This window comes from Oryzias melastigma, linkage group LG5 (assembly GCF_002922805.2).
Source record: "Oryzias melastigma strain HK-1 linkage group LG5, ASM292280v2, whole genome shotgun sequence".
NCBI classification, from domain to species: domain Eukaryota; kingdom Metazoa; phylum Chordata; class Actinopteri; order Beloniformes; family Adrianichthyidae; genus Oryzias; species Oryzias melastigma.
In genome coordinates this window covers 8,447,348-8,465,999 of record NC_050516.1, presented here as the reverse complement: position 1 = coordinate 8,465,999, position 18,652 = coordinate 8,447,348, and the positions used below count along the sequence as shown (strand labels likewise).

The 18,652-nt window shown below is 41.0% G+C and overlaps 1 protein-coding gene across 1 annotated transcript; it reads right to left on the bottom strand.

Annotated features, from left to right (window-relative positions):
- Positions 1–829: 829 nt before the first annotated feature.
- Positions 830–2,439, bottom strand: msx1a (muscle segment homeobox 1a). The gene is made up of 2 exons (XM_024269145.2): positions 1,855–2,439; positions 830–1,737 (listed from the first exon to the last, which is right to left on the bottom strand). Exons 1-2 carry the CDS (start codon positions 2,270–2,272, stop codon positions 1,319–1,321), a joined length of 837 nt encoding a protein of 278 aa, XP_024124913.1. The 5' UTR covers positions 2,273–2,439; the 3' UTR covers positions 830–1,318.
- Between the last annotated feature and the right edge of the window lie 16,213 nt (positions 2,440–18,652).

Genomic DNA, 18,652 nt, shown 5'->3' with positions numbered 1-18,652 from the left:
ATTGGGTGTGTTACATTGCTCACCATGAGTGAGGGAGCTGTGAGCAGAAGTGAGCTTCATACTGTTTGGCTGTTCGTGTGTGTTTAAAATAAATGAGAATTGATGTTGGAAGTGAGACTACGCAGTTTCCCGCTATGTCTTCTGTCTCAGACTGTTTTCGGGGTTGTGCGACGTTTGGGGTACGGACGTTTCTCCTCCCCAGCCAGTTAAAGAATAGCTTGCCTTTTGGGTCCCTGCTACGATTGACTTACCAGTTGAGTCGTTACAATATAGCTTTACAATTTTATAGATGTTAGGTCTTTATGAGGGCAGGTGTGATTTAAAAAACAATCGCACCACAATAAAATAAAATTTCCCCAAAAACAGTTGAAATTTATCAATTTTGCAAAGTAATTCAGTAATATAACCTATAATTTGTTAAATTAAGTTAAATCAAATTTCTTACATGTTTTGTAATATTTTTATCATTTTCTTTTGAAAAACCCTTTTTAACTACTTAAAATTTTTGAGCAGTATTAACTGACATGCTGCTAGAATTTAAGTTGCTTTAACTAAGCATTGTCTTATTCTTTTTACATATTAATTAAGTTTATTATTTCAGTTTTAAACAATTTTTTTAGTAGAAATTAATTATTTTTTGGAGGTGTTGAATTTACTCAATGTTATTAATTGTCACTTTGTTGCCACAATTTTATTGAGTAGAGGGAGCTCATACTTTTTACAGTGTACGCACAGCCGGAAAAAGGCCTTAAAAGCCCAAATGAGCGTGGAAGTGATTAAAAAAAATGTTAAACTTTTACCCTAAAATAGAGAATAGAGAAAAATAACATTTTTTCATGAAAAAAAGAATAATCAATTTATTGTTAAGTTATGTCACAAATATATTCATAATATAAATGGGAATATTCTTCAAATATACAATATTGTACAGTACAGCTTTCCCTTCCGAAGGGAATCGATGAGACAACAGGCGGAGCTGTTAGTAAAACAAATGCTGTGGTTCTCCAAATTCACCTTTACTCACACGGATCAGGCCGCAGCTGCATGCGCCCGCGCGCCCTCTCAGCCCGGCCGGAGTTTGCGGGTGGAAGGAGCGCGGCAGTCTCTGAGTGGAGCTCCCGGTTCTGTCCCGTTATGATTTAATAACTCTAGAAATGTTTCCAAAAGTCATCTGGATTCGTTTTGTCAGACCTTTGGTGACCGGTGAGGCTGGATCATTCTCACAGTGTGTGAACTTACTGTCCGGGTCAAGAGAAGAGAGTTCAGAGTCCTTCAGAGGGCCCCCCTCATTTACCCCCAAAGCCGCCCTGCATCCCTGTCAGGCGAGGTGGTACATACTGTATCCCACGTGAGCGGCGTAGAGTCCCACCGGAGACACTGGCAGCGAGTGCCTCTGGAACGGGTGCGAGCCCGCGTAGGACGCGGGGACGTGCGCACCCAGAGGAAAGGAAATCCCGAAGGCCGGGGGCAGCATGGGCTTCGCTGCCATCTTCAGTTTTTCCAGCTCTGCCTCCTGCAGGCGCTTGGCTTTGGCCCTGCGGTTCTGGAACCAGATCTTGACCTGGGTCTCCGTTAGGTTGAGGGAGCTGGAGAACTCTGCGCGCTCCGCGATGGAAAGGTACTGCTTCTGCCGGAACTTCCTCTCTAGAGCGAGCAGCTGGGACGTGGTGAAGGGGGTCCGAGGTTTTCGGTTCGTCTTGTGTTTCCTCAGAGGACAGGCAGGAGGACTCAAGCGTCCTGAAAGAATCAGACACGGTTTTAAAAACTCTGAAGTGAAGTAAACAAATGCGCGTCTTCGTGAGTTAAACTCTGAATCCTAACAGCAAATAAGAGACTTTCTCTGAGAGAACTTACTTGGAGACGACGGGGAGAATCGTGGACTCTGAATCCATGAAGTCCTCTCCTTACTGTCCGGGCTCTCGGCCTTGATCATCACGTCCTCTGACATGTTCATGATCTCTCCCACTGAAAACGGAGAGCTCATGGGCAAAGTGGGAACCGAAGTATCCAAACCGCCGAAGGAGCCGATGCGCGCGCCCTTCCCCAGCGCCTGGGACGTCCCGGCCGCGGAGTCCGGAGAGGGCGCCTCTCTGCTGGGCTTCCTGTCAGCCATCAGCGCCTCCACGCTGAACGGCAGGATGGCGACTTTGGGCTTCCCGGAGTCCTCCGCGGCGCTCAGGCTGGTCTGCATGTTCACCCCCGCCGCGCGCGCGGGGAGCTCCTCAGACTTCAGAGCAGCAGTCAGAGCTGACATGGCGGTCGATGGGGCCATGCAGGTCCACCCGGTACCGGGGAAGCGAGCTGTGGACTGTGACGGGAACCGTGGGAAGACGTGCTGTTGGTCCGCGCGTCACGGTGACCGAATCCTCATGTTCATGTGGGCAAATTGGAGCGCAGAGGCGGTAATAAGGCAGGCGCAGAGATGAGGGCGGCCAATCAGGGCGCGAAGGGGGCTGGACTCTGCGGAGCGGAAAAAAAAATCAGTGGGAAGTTTGTGACTTTTAATAAAAACACAACCAAACGAACTCCTAACGAGCCCCGGTGTCACTGGGAATGAATGCGTTTCTGTCCAGAAACCCGATGCCTTTATTGCTTCTTTGAAGAAAACTTTTTGACAGATTTTGGCAAATGCGCGCTCCTTCTCTCCGCACGCGCGAACCTTTTGGCTGCGCGCACTTTTCTCTAATCAGATTGAAACGCACAGGCCTTCGCAGTCATTTAGAAGCAATTATCGGGCTTGAAGGGGGATCACCAGCACCCCCTCCACCCCCCTGCCTTGACTGCACCCATTAAAGTCAAAAATTATGTGGAGTCAAAGGGGAGGAGGGATTTAGCTCCGGACTGTCATTGATTTACCTGTTAGAGCTCGTGTAGCCTTTCATTATCTAAATACTGACTTTTTTTTATCCTTTTGTTGCCTAAAGGCTTTAAACGCCTCCGAAAAATCTGGACCCGATCAACAAAAGGGTTTTTAATAAATCTGTGCGTAAAGACGACGTTTTTCGGCGCGTAATTCCGCGCGTAAACAGTCTGTCAGGATTTGTCAGTCTCTCTAATGGGCAGACACGTTACGTTGTCTTCAGGCGCCAGCGGCGGCACGGATCAAAGGGCGACTGAAAAAGTTTAACCCGGGACGAGAGCGCGCGCAGCGCCGCCGCCGCCTCCTCCTCTATCCGCCCTAGCCCTGGGACACTGAGCCATTCAAGCTGAAAAATTAGACGTTTCTCTCAGCTGATCCACCTCTGTTCTATTCAAATGAGAGCTATACGGTGAGGCAAGCAGCAGCCTTAAAGGTCACCGGTTTTCTTCCAAGGCGGGCCGCAGATCTGTGGGAGCCGAGCGCAGCGTTCTGGAGTCACGCAGGAGTCTCAACTTGTTGCGGTTTATTCCTGCTTGTGTGCGTCAAAGGTCAAGGTGACTCAGTCAGGCTGCTTTACATATGTACACAAACGAAATGTCTTGATGTTGGATCAAACGTTTTAGGGAAAAAAAAGAAAATATGTTGGTTTCTAACACGTCGCAGCAACAGGTGTTTCGTTCCAGGCCTGATAGTTCTGATAGATCCGAAAAAGAACGGAACATTTCCTCAGCCGCACATCCTGTGTTTGCGAGAGATGCGTGTTTTCTGCTCCTGCAGCTGCCGCGCGTTTGGAAACAGTTAAAACCTGAAAACCTGCAGCCCGACGCTTGGCTTTGAAGTCTCCGGGGGCTCCCACGGGGGCTCCCACGTCCTGTGAAGTGCCCTCTGCCCGGGGGCCCAAAACACTTAACCCGTCGACCAACACCAACTCTTTACCCGGCTGTGTCCAAACACAGAACGGCACACGTGAGAAGCATTAGCGCGCGCCAAGCGGCGAGATGCGGCGGCGTGCACGTGCGCTCCTCACGCTCCAAAAAAAAAGTAATGAATTTCAGATAAAAATCAAACATTTGATGTGCTCTCAGACGGTTTTCCCAGTGTCTTTGTCCGCAGTTTATTTGCCCCGCGGGGCAACTTTGCGGCAAAACAAAGAGTTCACGGCAATTAGCATCCCAAACACTCCTTTAAAACACTGATATGCCATGGAGAAGAAGATTACCATACCGTTTTATTTAAATCCCAGGGCAACAAATGAGGGCCGAGTTGAGTTACAAAAAACTGCAAGGCCCGTCGGGCCTTTCTTTAACTCCATAAACCGGCTTTGATTCCCAGTGAGGAGGCAGGGACTGCAGACAAAGGCCCTCTGTTGCTTCCCCTCAAAGTTGTCTTAACCCTTTTCATGCGGGCTCTGTCACTTTAGGCTTGTAAAGACATAAAAGGCAGAGTCCTTGTCAGAAGGCATTTTCTGGACAAATATTAGCCCTGGCTGGATGTGGATGACTTTGGCCATCGCAGGGTGAGTCAATCCCAACAGCTTTTGTTTTATCTTTGGGGTTTAGTTTTAGATCTTTGTGAAACTGATCATTTTGGGGTCACTTTGTGGCGACGAAGGAGGCAGAGAAGCTCTCCATAATTATCTGTAATGTCTCCTCTTTCAGGGTAATTAGCGCGATCAGGTGGATCGCAGACTTTGAAGCTTCAGTCGAACTTTTACGCACAGCGGGGTTCAGGTTGGCAGGTGGAGCATTCCTAAAATCCAAGCCTTGTTTTTGCTTTCCACCAAAGCTCCCATTAAAAAATCCTCACAACATTCCAAACTGTTTTATTTAACTTTTTGTCATATTTTTTAATGTTGCGTAAAGGGGTGTCATTCTGACAAGCGATATAAATCGAAATCGACACGTCTAAATTTGTAATAAATTAGTATTTTTAAATATTTAAAATGTGTTTTTTTCATAAATTAAATTATAAAATGGTCAAAGAAAGACCGTTTCGAGTTTGGATGTTTCGGACAAAAGTTCAGCACAGCAGCAGCAGAACAGCAGCTGGCCGAGAAATGAAATCCAAATGTGAAGCCTCCGTGCAAACGCAGAACTTTTTCCTGCTGAAATATTAACTCTCAGAGTCAGTCAAGTGGACTTTTGGTTGAACTTTATTTGCCATTCATCTCTTTCACCTTTCCCGGGCTGACAGTGAGGATGAATGCGTCCCCACGGTGATGGGGGGAGGATGAAACCCTCCAGAGAAAGGAGCCTCTCGGCTCGGCTGTCGCCAGAGTAGCGGGGGTCTCATTGTTGGGGAAGAGTCTCTATAAAGAAATATGTGCGCGCGATCCCCTCTAAATCAGGATAGTATGGTAATTTAGTGACATCCAGACACCGAGAGGAGCCGAAAATGTGATGTAAGAAAAAAAAAACATGTTATGTTTTTGGTCATTTTGTGGTAGAACGTGCGTAAAGACGCACTGACTTTTCCAGACGTATCTCGGACGTTCCGCTCTGATTGGCTGATGTTCTAATTTAATCCGCTAATTACAGAAAAAAACGAATGAAGCATGGAATAAAACAGCGGAGAATGGGAATTAATTAAAAAAATATAGTTTTTTTCTGCCAAAATGTGACCAACTGTTTGCACTTACGCAAAGTGCTAATAAGCAGATCATCTAATTCTATTTGATATTTGACATCTTTTAGCTTAATATTTATCATTAATTTATAATAATGTATTAATAGCTGAGTTTTTTTTATTTAAAACAGAATAATCAGTTTTAAAAGTTTAGAAATAATAAAAAACATTTTTAAAAAATAGATTGCATGGCCGAAACCCATTATTATTATTATTATTATTATTATTAAATATATATTTTCTGTCTAATTTAGAATTATAATTCATAAATAAAAATATAAATTTCGCAGAAATCGATGTAACACAATTAAATTAAAAGTTGTTAAAATAATATTTAAACAAAAATAATTTGCTCGTGCCTTTTTTTCAAGCATTCCTCCCACCGTGACCTCTGCGTGACTTTAAAGCATCCCGCGCGCCTCCACCGCCGCCGCTGCATTATCAGCAGCTGCTCATTGCTCTGCAGAATTCCGATAAAACTGCAGCTTTTCAGGGTGACAGCGTTTCATCGTTCAGATGAAGACATCTCCATCAGCACAGGCGGGTTATCGCAGAGGAAGCGAATTATCGCCGCTTTACTTCACGCCATTAAACCGCGCGCATGCACGCGCGGAGATCATTGCCCTGCGTGGCTATTATGCTCTCTTAATAGATTGATTAACTAATGGCAAATCATGGGATTTATTTGGATAAGTCTTTCAAATGCTCTGCTGATTAACTAAATGAAATGCGTAATAGGCGCATAATAAGCAATCGTTTCAGCCACATCCAAACGCGCGATCATAACAGTAAAATATTCCAAATAAAGTACTATTATAGAAACCTAATTATTTGTCTTGTATGCATTCGGGAAGATAATAAAGCATGTTTTGAAAGCATTTATTTTTTATATTTATCCAAGTTGGAGTGGTTCAGTGTTTATAAATCCTCCAGCCTTGCCCTCCCAGTGACACCGTCCACATAACCCAGCCCTCACAGCACAACTTAAGCTCATCATTTCAGATGCTGACTCTCTCTTTATGGATCTGGATAAAGAAAAGCAAACCAAATAAAGAGAAACAAATTTAAAAAGAGAAAAACGCTGAGCTGCTGCCTGCTTTGTCCTCCAGATCACCGCGTAGCAGACCTGGCTCCATCCTAATCTCACAAGTCTCAACTGTCTGCAATTCAGGTTTATCCAGAGGGGGTTGAGCTCCCATCAGCTGACCCACCTCTGCCTTTCGCCGGTGACCTTCCTCTGACTCCTGCTGCCTAATCCTTTAAATGTGGGAAAATCCTGAAATGATGAGGAGAGCAGCTTGTTTTTTATTTACAGGTGACGTCCTGGGCCTCAGTGAGGTTCCTTCCATGTGTCCAGAGGGATCTCCTCCTTCGTGTCCAGGAACAGAATGCAGGAGGATTCGGCTCATGAGGAGGAAAAATCCCCTTTGACACCTCGAAGCAGCAATCAAACTAATAGACACTAATAACAGATGGATAAAGCCACTTCAGCACCATCGTTTGGGTTTATGTGTTCAGTTCATATTTGGTATGGTGGAAATGTGGTCTGTGGTCCAGTGGGCTCAATAAAACCAACAGCTCGACTTCTGCTGCATAAATCTGTCTAGTAAACGTCGAACAATACCGGAGTGAAAATGCTCACTAAAGCAGTGATGGAGAATGTGGTTGAGTTTTAAATCTGTCCTCAAGTTCAAATGAAGCAGCAGGAGTGACTTTGACCTTTAAGGACATTTCCCTCAGATTTGAGAAGATTCAAACTTTCTTTCCCATCCAGGAAGGCCAAGTGGGCCCCATTTGGTTTAAAAGTGGGCAGAAAATGTGGGCCCCAAATGGGTTTGTCGACAAACCCGTTAACTCCAGATCCGCAGTTCCTGTGGTGGTCACTTCTGTGTTTGCCCACATTGGCTTAAGTGGACAATTAGTGAGTGGACCTGCTACGCTAGCCAGCCACCCAGGGGACAATGGAGCTCGTTAGCTTGATAAAGTGGATTTCAGTAGCTTCATAAAGCAGTGCTCGCTAGCTCAATACGGCGGAGCTCGCTAGCTTGATACAGTGGAACTTGCTAGCTTAATAGGGTGGAACATGCTAGCTTGCTACAGCGGACTTCGCTAGCTCGCTACAGCAGATCTCGCTAGGTGGCTATTGCGGAGCTTGCTACAGCAGAGCTTACTAGTTTGGTACGCCGTTCACCAGGAGGCTGGCTAGACAAACCTATTTGGGACCCACATTTTCCGCCCACTTTTAAACCACATGGGGCCCTCTTAGCCTCGCTGGATGAGCTGAAGTTGTAACAATAAGTTTATTTTTGTGAATTTTGTTGCTAAATCCCATTTTTTTGGCCTTTGTTTGATATAGGTCAGCAAACGGCGAGTTCAGTCAGGCAGCAGCCCTGACGCCCTCCTCCCTCCTTCCCTCCCTGAGCCTAACCCTCCTCCTCCTATGGGAGACATATTTAATTTAATTAAGACCTGTCACTGCTATTGATTTTGGCACTTTCAATTATGGCCCGGACGTTTATGGGCTGTATGTGCTTTGGATCTACTGATCTGTGATGAGGGGGCCCTATCAGTGCAGGACCACATGGAAGAGAAGCCTTTTTGTCTTCCTTATTGCCCTGCCCTGTCTGCAGGAGACACTGAGGCATGGCTGCCGCTGCAGCCCCGCTCCCCTCCTGCTAACCATAATTAATCCCTCATTAGACAGCTCTTTATTGTTTAATTTGTGCCGTTGGTAATCAAATTGGGCAGATTAATTGCTACAGAATTTAGAAACCGGAGTGAAAAATAACCACTTTTAATTGCCTTTAGGTTTTATGACGCCCCGAGCTCTCGAAGCTGAGAAATAGAAAGATTTTTCTATCCGTCTTCAAGCGCCATTACTCTGTGCTTTTCTCCTCTATTTTTTTTAAACAAAAACACAGTGACTTTGCTGCAGCTCATTAAAATGTTTCTTGGAGATGTATTTCCTAATTGCAAAAGTCAGCTCTACAAATTCTCCTGTTTATTTATGATGGTGGCCTTTTGCTTGTGCCGGTCAAACCTGTTTGTGGAATTTAACGGCACAAACTGGAAGTGGACCTTTTTTCTCTCTATCTTTCTTTCGTTCTTTCTGCCCTTTTTTGCTGCTGAGGAGCAGTGTAATAGAAAATGCAGTGCAGAAGTAGAAGTGCATGAATTCTGTCAGGCGTGACAATAAAACTGTAACAAGCGATTTGCTTGACACATTTTTACGGCTCAGATTTAAGTGGAAACTCAAACACCGGTAGCTTCTAACACTCAATAAAGACACACTTGTGCACGCTCTGCACAGGCACCTTGTAAATGCTCTACAAAGCTGGATTTAAGTGAAAACAGAAAATATTGTTTTGGTCACTTCAGTCTTTGCCCCAAAAATGTTATTTTTCATCAATAAAAACTACTAGAACAAATATGTTTTTTATTATGGGATGGTGAGAGTTCCTTCATCTCATGAACACCTGTCTGCATGAGGTGGTTTAGTATTTTTATTTGCAGATTTTCACATTATACTTTCCAAATCCACCCTTTAACTTTAACACCTTTTTTATTTTTTGCATATTTTTGCACACAGGTCAGCAGTGTGACTCTGCCTACAGAACGTTTAGGGTCTGATTTAATATTGCAATAAAACCTGTAAATCCCAAAAGAACTCACAGAAACTTGATTTTTTTTCTTTGAAATGTAGATGTTTTTTAAACCATTTGATGTAATCCAGAAACAAATGTTGCAATAGCACTTTTTTGATTGATTGATGGGTTTATTGGTTTAGGTTATCATTTGCATGATTTACAAAGAATTTACAGAATAAACAAACAACCAATAAAAAACAGAATAGGCAGAAGGGTCCGATGTTATCTTGCGATTATTTCTAACTTTTATAATTTTGACAAAATATATTTTTATGGACAGTAAATATTGAAAGTTATTTCAGGTTTAATTGGATTTATTCTGGAATAATATTCCTGCCTTTTTACTATTCATAATTATGTTAAAAAGTTACAGTTTTAAAGTTTTAAAGATGGGCATTCTGCTAGTTTTTTGGACGATTTTGGTATTTAGTGAGTATTTTTTAAGCTATTTTGTATAGTTATATTTATATTTTTATTTGTATATATTTCAGCCACATGCTAGCTGTTTTGGCTGATTTCTTTTCAGATATTTAGGGTTAAAATGACCCCAATTTTACTGTAAACATGCCTTCGGTAGCACAAGGGCTAACATTATTTAGATTTATTTGAAAGGATAATAAAGGCAAACTGTTGTTTTTAGATCAATAAGTTTTGTTTTCATGATTTTTCTATTTTTATTCTGATTTTAAACATTTTCAATCTTTTCTTTTCTACCCTGCTGGGCAGATCTTGTTTAAAAAATAGATTTTATTCAAAACAAAGGTTTACCTATTTGATAACGTGAAATAAATGGAGAAACAGAAACTCACGTACTGTCGGCAGTGCAACTGCTGCTGCTGTAAAAAGGTTTGACACAATCCCTCAGCCTCTTCAAAAACAAGCTTTGTTTTGATGCAGTTTTCTCTTTCTGCTGCATGCATGCAGCACATCCATGCACGTGTGAAAGGTGTGTGTGTGTCTCAGTGAAGCATCGTGTTACAGTGACATCATTTAATGACAGCATTGATGTCAAAAGTAGGGTAAATTGCGTCGGCTGTCGTGTTACCATACACCTTGGCAATTATGGTGTCACTAAACGATTATGGTTCATTATCTTTGCGAGGGGCCGGCAGTCCAAACAATGGAGCTGCACAAACCTGTATACTAATTGCTAGCAGACACAAGCGGAGCCGTGGAGCCAGCTGAAGTGGTTTAAATTCAGCTTCTGTTGAGTGTGTGGGAAATATGAGGGCGACTTACACAAATATGATTATTAAATTTCACTTGACGGACAGATGAGCATAGTGAGAAGTACAAGTGTGCTGTTTAGAGACCCGTAACTGTGGTTCAGCGGGACACCAATGGACGGCTTCATGGAAAATATGAGGAGCCACTTGAAAGTTAAGTTCTTTAGATGAAAAGTGGAAGCAACGCTGGCTCCAATTTGACTTATTTGATTAGTTTAATAGAATAGAATCCTCAAAATATGATGTTTTTTATTTGAAGTTTATAATTCCATATCCGCAGATAAGCCAGTAGGACCAGAGATGAGCTGGAAGTCGGCGTCATGAGTGCCCTCGCCAACCCTTCCTCTCTGCATCGGTGGAAACCTTATAAGGCAGCACAGATTCCTCTGGTCTGTGTGCTTCCTATTATCTTCACATCCCCCTTATTCAATATCTTTGATGATTATCTTTGTTGAAGTTGAGGCCCGTGACCAGGACTTTCAGTCCTTTGATGCACAACTGGATTCTGGTTTGTGTTTTATGTGTCATAGTGTCCCATTAGGCCCTGCTTTCAAAGGAGAGTTGTCCACTATTACACAGTCGGGGTGACTGACAGGACCGATGGATTTACAGGTAAAGATGTATCTTTGTAATTCTAAAAACAGACAAGAATCAAGTGTTAAAACCTTTTTCAATGTTTGGTTGAACACAAATCAGCTCAGGGTTAAAATATCTGTGGCAAAGCTCATTTGCACTAAATGATCATCTCCTACAGCAGCTTAAAAAACAAATGTGCATCACTGGAGAAGAACAACCTACAATACCATATGGAAATGATTTAGATCAATCTTATGACGTTTTTGTCTGTTTTATCGGAAATTTGTAAGTCAAGCATAAGACAGTCAAAGTGCTTTTAAGATACTCAGTAAAATTGTACAATATAAAAACGTACATGTTTTGGAAATAAATAAGAAAATTATATGATAGTAATTCCACATATAATTTCCTTAGTGGATATGTATAATATCCAACTTGTATGAGATGAACAACTTTAAGTGAAGCTGCAGTCTTACAATAATCATTGAAAACATTTACAAGTCTCATTTGACACAAATTGTGTTTTGACCATAGACTGTATATAGAATAATTTTTAACAGTCTATGGTTTTGACACAAAACCTAACAACTGCTAAACTTTAGTTGTTAGGTTTTCTACAAACCAGGAATCTCTTGTCTCTCAACTAATGGATGTTACTAACAGTGTTACAGGAGTAGTGTTTGTCATTTAGGGTCTCTGGACCAACTCTTCCAGATGAAAATAGCAACATGATATTGTATCCACATTCAAAATACACATGGGAAGTAATCAATATGAAGTAAGGACATAGAAGACACATTCTTTCAAGTGTTGCTAGAGAAAGACTTCTTTATTTTTGTACAAGACTATAATAACATGAAGTACAAAATGAATAACAAAAGAATACAATGAATGTATCTTTATTTATTCACATTCGTGTTTTTAGTATTATAGACATTTAGGAATATGATTGAAACTAATTTATCTACAATGTATTACAGCAGTATGTGGTAGCTGGTTTGCAAGTGTAACTTGTAATGCAATTTTAGTGTCAATATAATGCCAAATTAAGTCATGTCAATTCAATGTGCCTTTTGACTGGTTACATGTATTATATAATTTCATAGGCAAAAAATATGTTTTTAAATGATAAAATACCAGTTTAAGTTTACATGAAGATTGTTTTACAAAAAATAAATAAGATACATGTTCCAATGATATTATATACCATTACAAAAAGGTGCCAAATTACGTTTACACAGAAAAAAAAGGAGGGTTTTTCAACTTTTAAAAATGCCATTTAAATATAAGATATCATTTCTTTGAGTTCCTGTTTCAAACATGTTTCAATCTTGTAGAATTGTTTAAATTCCAAGGGATTTTCAATCTATTTTCCTCGTTCATGTTCAGTTTAAATAAAGTTTTCATGCTTTGTATGTAAGCCCCGCCCCCTGAGCTGAAGAATGGAAATCTGCCGTCGGCCATTTTCTCTGTTGCTCTTTTTTCCCACCACTGTTAAACACCGCTTTGGAGAACTTCTGAGATACAAGGTAATTTGTACTCTTTATGTGTTTGGTTGCCATCGTAATTAATAGTTAGTTTATTTGGATTTGAAGGGATATTTTTTTTTTTTACTTGACAAGCAAACACTCTTTTTGAAAGAGCTTGTGACGAGATGAAAAAGCCCGCGCTAATGCTAATACTAGCTATTGTTAGCTAAAATGAACAAAAGAAAACTACTGTTGTTTTGTTAGTCTATGAAATATGCAGCTGTGCTGCATGCCTTTTTTTCTTTTCGTTCTGAATGCTACATTTTATCATACTGACCCTGTGTCATTCTGTTTTTTTTTTTTTTTTAAACATGCTAAGTTAAATGCTAACCATGGCAGAGTTACCAGGCTTTGTCTCCTGTACACATTTTAAAATTCTCTAAAAAAAAAAGTTAATATTTAAATACATTTGTGCTTCTCTATTCAGTGAAAAGCTGAGTCTTTTATGGATAAAATAAAGGTGATTCGATAATAAATGTTAGATTAAAAATACCAAAAATTAGCATTTTTATTAAATGTGTTTATTCCCCTGTTTTTAAGGTAACCAGTGTCACTTCAGAAACTAAGAAAAGGATCAACCAAAGGACGGTGAAGACAAAAATGGAAAATACATTTTCATATGGAAGATATGAATTGGTCCATGACACTGCAATGATATAAGACTTCCCAGGTAGCACTGAAATCAGGTAAATATAATTTGTTTACTACATTATTTTGTAATACTTAGTAATACAGTAGAAGCTTGTGAAATTTAAATTGGTCAAAATCATCTTGGATGAATGAATGAATGAAATGGTTCATTTCAAGCAATCAGGTCATAATACGTAATACAAATAACATATCACTTAATAAATCACAAGTAGATCACTTGAAAGGGAGTGGAAGGAAGCGAACTTATATAATCCCACCCCGGCTCGACCATACCATTTTCTCTACATGAATTATCAACATCCAGTTCAGGACTTAATATCAAATATTAATAGATACAGACTCTTAGGGATCATTAAACCATTGATGTTTTCAAGACCCGGAACCGGAAGTTTTTTGAATAATTATGAAGTTACAATGTAAACAGCAACTATAATTAGAAAAAAATAAATAAATAAATAGCATAAACAGTTCATGGAACACACATTTTAGCTTAAATTAAGTTCAGTGATCATGAACATTAAATGTTATCATTTTTTTTTACTTGATTTACATTAATACTTATGTATATATCTGCACTAATTGTTTCTTTTTTTCTTTGTATTTTCTCTGGATAAATGTTGAATTTATGCACATCACCCCCATTCCCCGTCAATCCAGATTGCTGTGACACCTTTATCTACTCTGATAAACTCATTAAACTTTTTGAAAAAAGAAGGGGGACAAATAGGCAAGAGAGTTCAGCAAGTTGTGTCATCCATATCACAAGTAAGACTGAAAAGAGCCTCATACTGCTTGGACACAAATCAGAGTACAAGAATGAAACCAAACCCTTTCTATGCTTATCCCTTTACAGGTAGGCTGGTGCTAAATATAACATTATTGCTGGGCAAGAATGCATCTTTAAAGGGCTGTGCATCTACCTGGACGAGGATCCTGAAAATATCTATGTGGTAAGTACAACTATAAAGCAAGTAATTTTTGGTCACTTAAAATGTTTGAATTTTTCAAAGCAAAAAAGATGGTATGTAATCTTAATAGAAAGATTTCAGTTGTCCTTAACTGTTTTATCGTAAGTTCTGTTGTAAAAAAGTTTAATAGCTTGTAAGTTAGTAATTGTTTGTTCATATATTATGTTTCTTTTATTACACATAGACATTTTTTAAAGGTTTAACATATAATTCTTTTTATTTTCATATATGAACACAATTAGAAAGTGGCAACTTTCAGGAGTTTATCATATATGGGGCTTAAGAGTTTTATATGATTCATATACATGTGAAGCAAATAATTAATGCTGTAGGTCATGTCCATTTTTTTTAAACGTTTTTTTTGTATTTCTTTTCCATATGGGAGGTTAATGCTCAAACTGGGCCACAGACAGATGGAAGTACAGTTTAAAACAGCAGTTAGACGCAGCTCCACTGCAGGAGAGCAGCAGCGTGCACCGAGAGAGACTCTGAAGGGGGGGTCTGGTGAACCCAGACACGGTGACATGCTTGCCAGCGCCTCTGTACAGTTCTCCAAAACATATAAACCCAAGCTACAGACTCTATATCAACCGTGCTTTCCACTGATGTTGTCAACGTATGAAGTTCTTGGGTGGTTGCACCGCGGCCGGGGCGTCAAAGTGTCAAGGCATTAAAGCAGTAAATGTGACAGGCGTCAAAAGAGAGTACTTATAGAGGTCACCATAGAGAATCATTGCTGTTCATGATTTTCATATTTGATTTGGCTTTGGCTTATACCAACAGCTTCCCTATAAACACCCTCTGCATTCATCCGGACTTGGGACCGGCACAGAAAAACACTGAGTAGTGCTTTCTTGTGGTTGCATTATGTTTATTATTATTTTTTAATATTATTGTTTTATAATTTACAATTAAGATGTTTGAAGCAAATTCAATTTAAAAAATAATTAAAAAAATTGAACTACAAATACAAATGGAAATAATATAAAAAGAAAAACTTTTTTTTGTGTCCCCTCAAATTTTCTTTGGTAGTGCTTGTTTTTGGGCTGAAGTTTGTTCCCAAACTAGAGCCAGTCTTCCAATCATGACTGGTATCTTTGTTGGTGGTTGTGTTTGGACTTGAGCTTGCTTTTGGGCTGGGGAACATGTTTTGAGTGTGGCTTCCTTTGGAACCATCTCTTGTGTTTTTCCCCAAGTTTGTGTTTTTCCCGGGTTCGTTGTTGTGTTTTGACTGAGGCGTGCGTTTCAGCAGGTCGCCGCGCGCGCCACCGAAATCGCGCCCTGTGTTGAGTGAAACTGCCAGGATTGGCCAGGCTCTGAGTCTGTGTCATGGTCTCCATTTTACGTCTGGCTTGTCTCCTGTACTCCAGTAATTGTCTGAATTAATGCAGACGGTGTTTATAGGGAAGCTGTTGGTGTAAACCAAAGCCAAATTAAATATGAAAAATTATTCTCTATGGTGACCTCTATAAGTACACTCAACCCCTCATGGCGGACCTCTTCAGTGAAAGCAGACTCCACAGACCAGTGAAGGCTCCACTTCTCTGTTACATCACCTGAACAACTTCTTTTGAGGTAGCAGAAACACCTGACCACCACTGTATGGCGGTCGACCTCTGATCAGAAGATTGCAGGTTTGGTTCCCGCTTTGTGTTGAAGTGTCCTTGGGCAGGACACTGAATCTCAAATTTCCTCTGGTGGAACATTAGTGCCAGTGTCTGTGCCTGTAAAGTGCTTTGGGCCTTCGAGGAAGGTAGAAAAGTGCTATACAAGTATACACCATTTACTCCTAGTGACCACGTTCTGAAGCAATGCCAGGATAGCGTGAGGTGCTCTTTTCACACCGGGGATGTGACACGCATTCAAGAACGTACTAAAAGCACATTCCTGTTTAGGATATGCTTTTCAGTTTTTACATTTTTAATTTGTGTTTTACCTATATTTTAATTTTGCTCTATTATTTGTTTTGTTTATTGTATTGACATATGGATCTTGAGTGTGTGCCAATCAGTGGGTGGCTACAGCGGCTTCTCCTTCTGTGGACCTACAATGGATTTGGGCCCAAAAGGTGCTTTCACACTGAATATGATTCGTGCAACAAATTCACGTTCCCTCGCCCCTCTTTCGGCGCTTGGCGAATTTGCTGTTCGCCACCTTTCGAAAAGTATTTCTTGTGGCGTGCCGCGTGTGGGAGGAGCTACCAGGTTTGTCTATGGATACGTATTTTCTAGAATGAATGGAAGAATGGACACATGTGATGTTGAGGAATAAGGTTTAGTTATTGTAAAGAGAACATCGGTTATCATGTCTCCATGATTGGATTTAGGATCATTATTAAAAGATTATTAAAATAAATATTATTAAATATTATTCAAAGATTTTCGCAGTACAGGGGGATGTGTCTGTATGACAGCTGCTTCTGCTGTGTTGCCATGTTTCTGTGGCTGAGCTTGAAGGCTCACTATTGAATTAACTTGAGGAGGAAAATAATATTAGAAGATCTTTTTCCTTTTTTAATGTCTCCATGAGCTGGCAAGGGTTGGGTACCGATTGGGTTTTATTCGGTTCCTGGGCCAAAGCGGTTCTTTGGTTTCGGTTCCTAATCGGTGTTAATTTCAGCACTTCAGAAATAAAAAATAATGCCTACATCTTCCCAAATCATCCATCCATCCATCCATCCATCCATCTTCTTGACCGCTGCTTCCCTTTCGGGGTCGCGGGGCGCCGGAGCCTATCCCGGCTACTGATGGGCGAAGGCGGGATACACCCTGGACAGGTCGCCAGTCTGTCACAGGGCCTCAATCACACACACAGTCACTCACACATTCACACCTAGGGGCAATTTAGAGTCACCAATTAACCTATGAAGCATGTTTTTGGATAGTGGGAGGAAGCCGGAGTCCCCGGTGAAAACCCACGCATGCACGGGGAGAACATGCAAACTCCACACAGAAAGGTCCCAGCCGGGATTCGAACCGGGGCCTTCTCGCTGTGAGGCAAGAGCACTAACCTCAACACATTTAATTTCCCATTAAATCAGAGCCCCCCAACCTCCAAGCTTCAAACCCGAACATTTGAAGCTGAAAATAATTACGTTTTTTATAGAATGGCAAAAAGTGTTGTACATTTTTATTTTTTTTTTGACCAAACACCAACATTTTTTTCAATTTGTTTTATTTGGGTTCATAGGTTAATTGGTGACTCTAAATTGCCCCTAGGTGTGAATGTGAGAGTGAATGTGTGTGTGATTGAGGCCCTGCGACAGACTGGCGACCTGTCCAGGGTGTACCCCGCCTTCGCCCTTCAGTAGCCGGGATAGGCTCCGGCGCCCCCGCGACCCCGAAAGGGAAGAAGCGGTCTAGAAGATGGATGGATGGTTTTATTTGGGTATTACATAATATTGCGTCCAAGTTAGCTCCATAGTTTATTCCTTATAATTCTAAGGTTAATTATGATTTTTACGTCTGGAACCAAAAAAGTTAAGAAATTCAGAATGTTTTTATGTTTTTTTTAAACAGTAATTGTTTAAAATATGCTGTATTTTTGCAGCAGTGTATTAGAAAGTTACCTCTGCTAAAGACAATGTTTCTCTGTCAGCTATGTAGCATAGCAAATGCACTTTTATGGCATGAGGAATTTAATCAGATTAAAAGCAAATTTTGTCGTATTTCTGTCAAATCATGTTTCTTTTTTATTATCCGTCCTCTTTAAAAGAAATTCAAGATTTATTAAAAACATTTCCAATTTACCTCTAAATCGGGTAAATATGACTGAAAACCTACTAGATTTTAGTCCCTTGACTAAAAGTAATGACTCCACTGTGTTTATTTTTAGGCTCGACACTGGTGATGGAATCAAAATTATTATTATTTTGAGGGTAAGTCTTGTTTGTTGTCCTCTCTTGATAATGTTTCAGTAATAAACAAAGACAGATCATTCATCTGATGGTTGTTGTAACAGTAGCTGCTGGACGGGGCCATCTGCGTTTATGGAGCATTTTATGTTTTTGCTTCTTCAGAGAAAACAATCAGGAACGAGTGCGTGGAGTCTCCTCGTGAGTTGCAGTTGATAATGCGACTGCGAAGCGTGCTCCTCGCTGTGTGGTGGAGCCGCCGAGGCTGCACAAACATCTCCTCGGGGGCCCCTGCGCCTTGTTTAATGAAACATAGCAGGGGCCCCGTGAATGCACACTGATGGACGGAGTCACCGGGGCCATGCCAATTATCTTTTCAGCAAAAGCCCACCAACTCTTCCCCTCCTTGATCAGAGGCGCCCCCCCGCCGTGCTGAGACTCTGAATAACAGGACAGAGATATGATTACTAATCTACCCCTCCAGCTCCCCCTCAAACAGTTGGGATGTCGGGGTTTGTTTGTTCAGTCATCAAGACGTGTTTTAAACTGAAGAAGGGCTCTTTGGGGGATAATGGCATAATGAGGGTTTGCAGCTCCAGATGTTTGTTTTTCTTCTGATTGGATTGCGTGAAGCTTGATGCGTCTCTGAGAGCTCTCTGGTCTCATTATGGGTGGAGCAATCTACTTTTAATGGCAGCAATTTGTTGGGTCTATATA

Coding starts and splice junctions, on each gene's coding strand:
- msx1a (XM_024269145.2), bottom strand. CDS start 2,272: ATGGCCCCATCGACCGCCATGTCAGCTCTGACTGCTGCTCTGAAGTCT. Junction 1,738..1,854: donor ATTCTCCCCGTCGTCTCCAA/GTAAGTTCTCTC, acceptor TGATTCTTTCAG/GACGCTTGAGTCCTCCTGCC.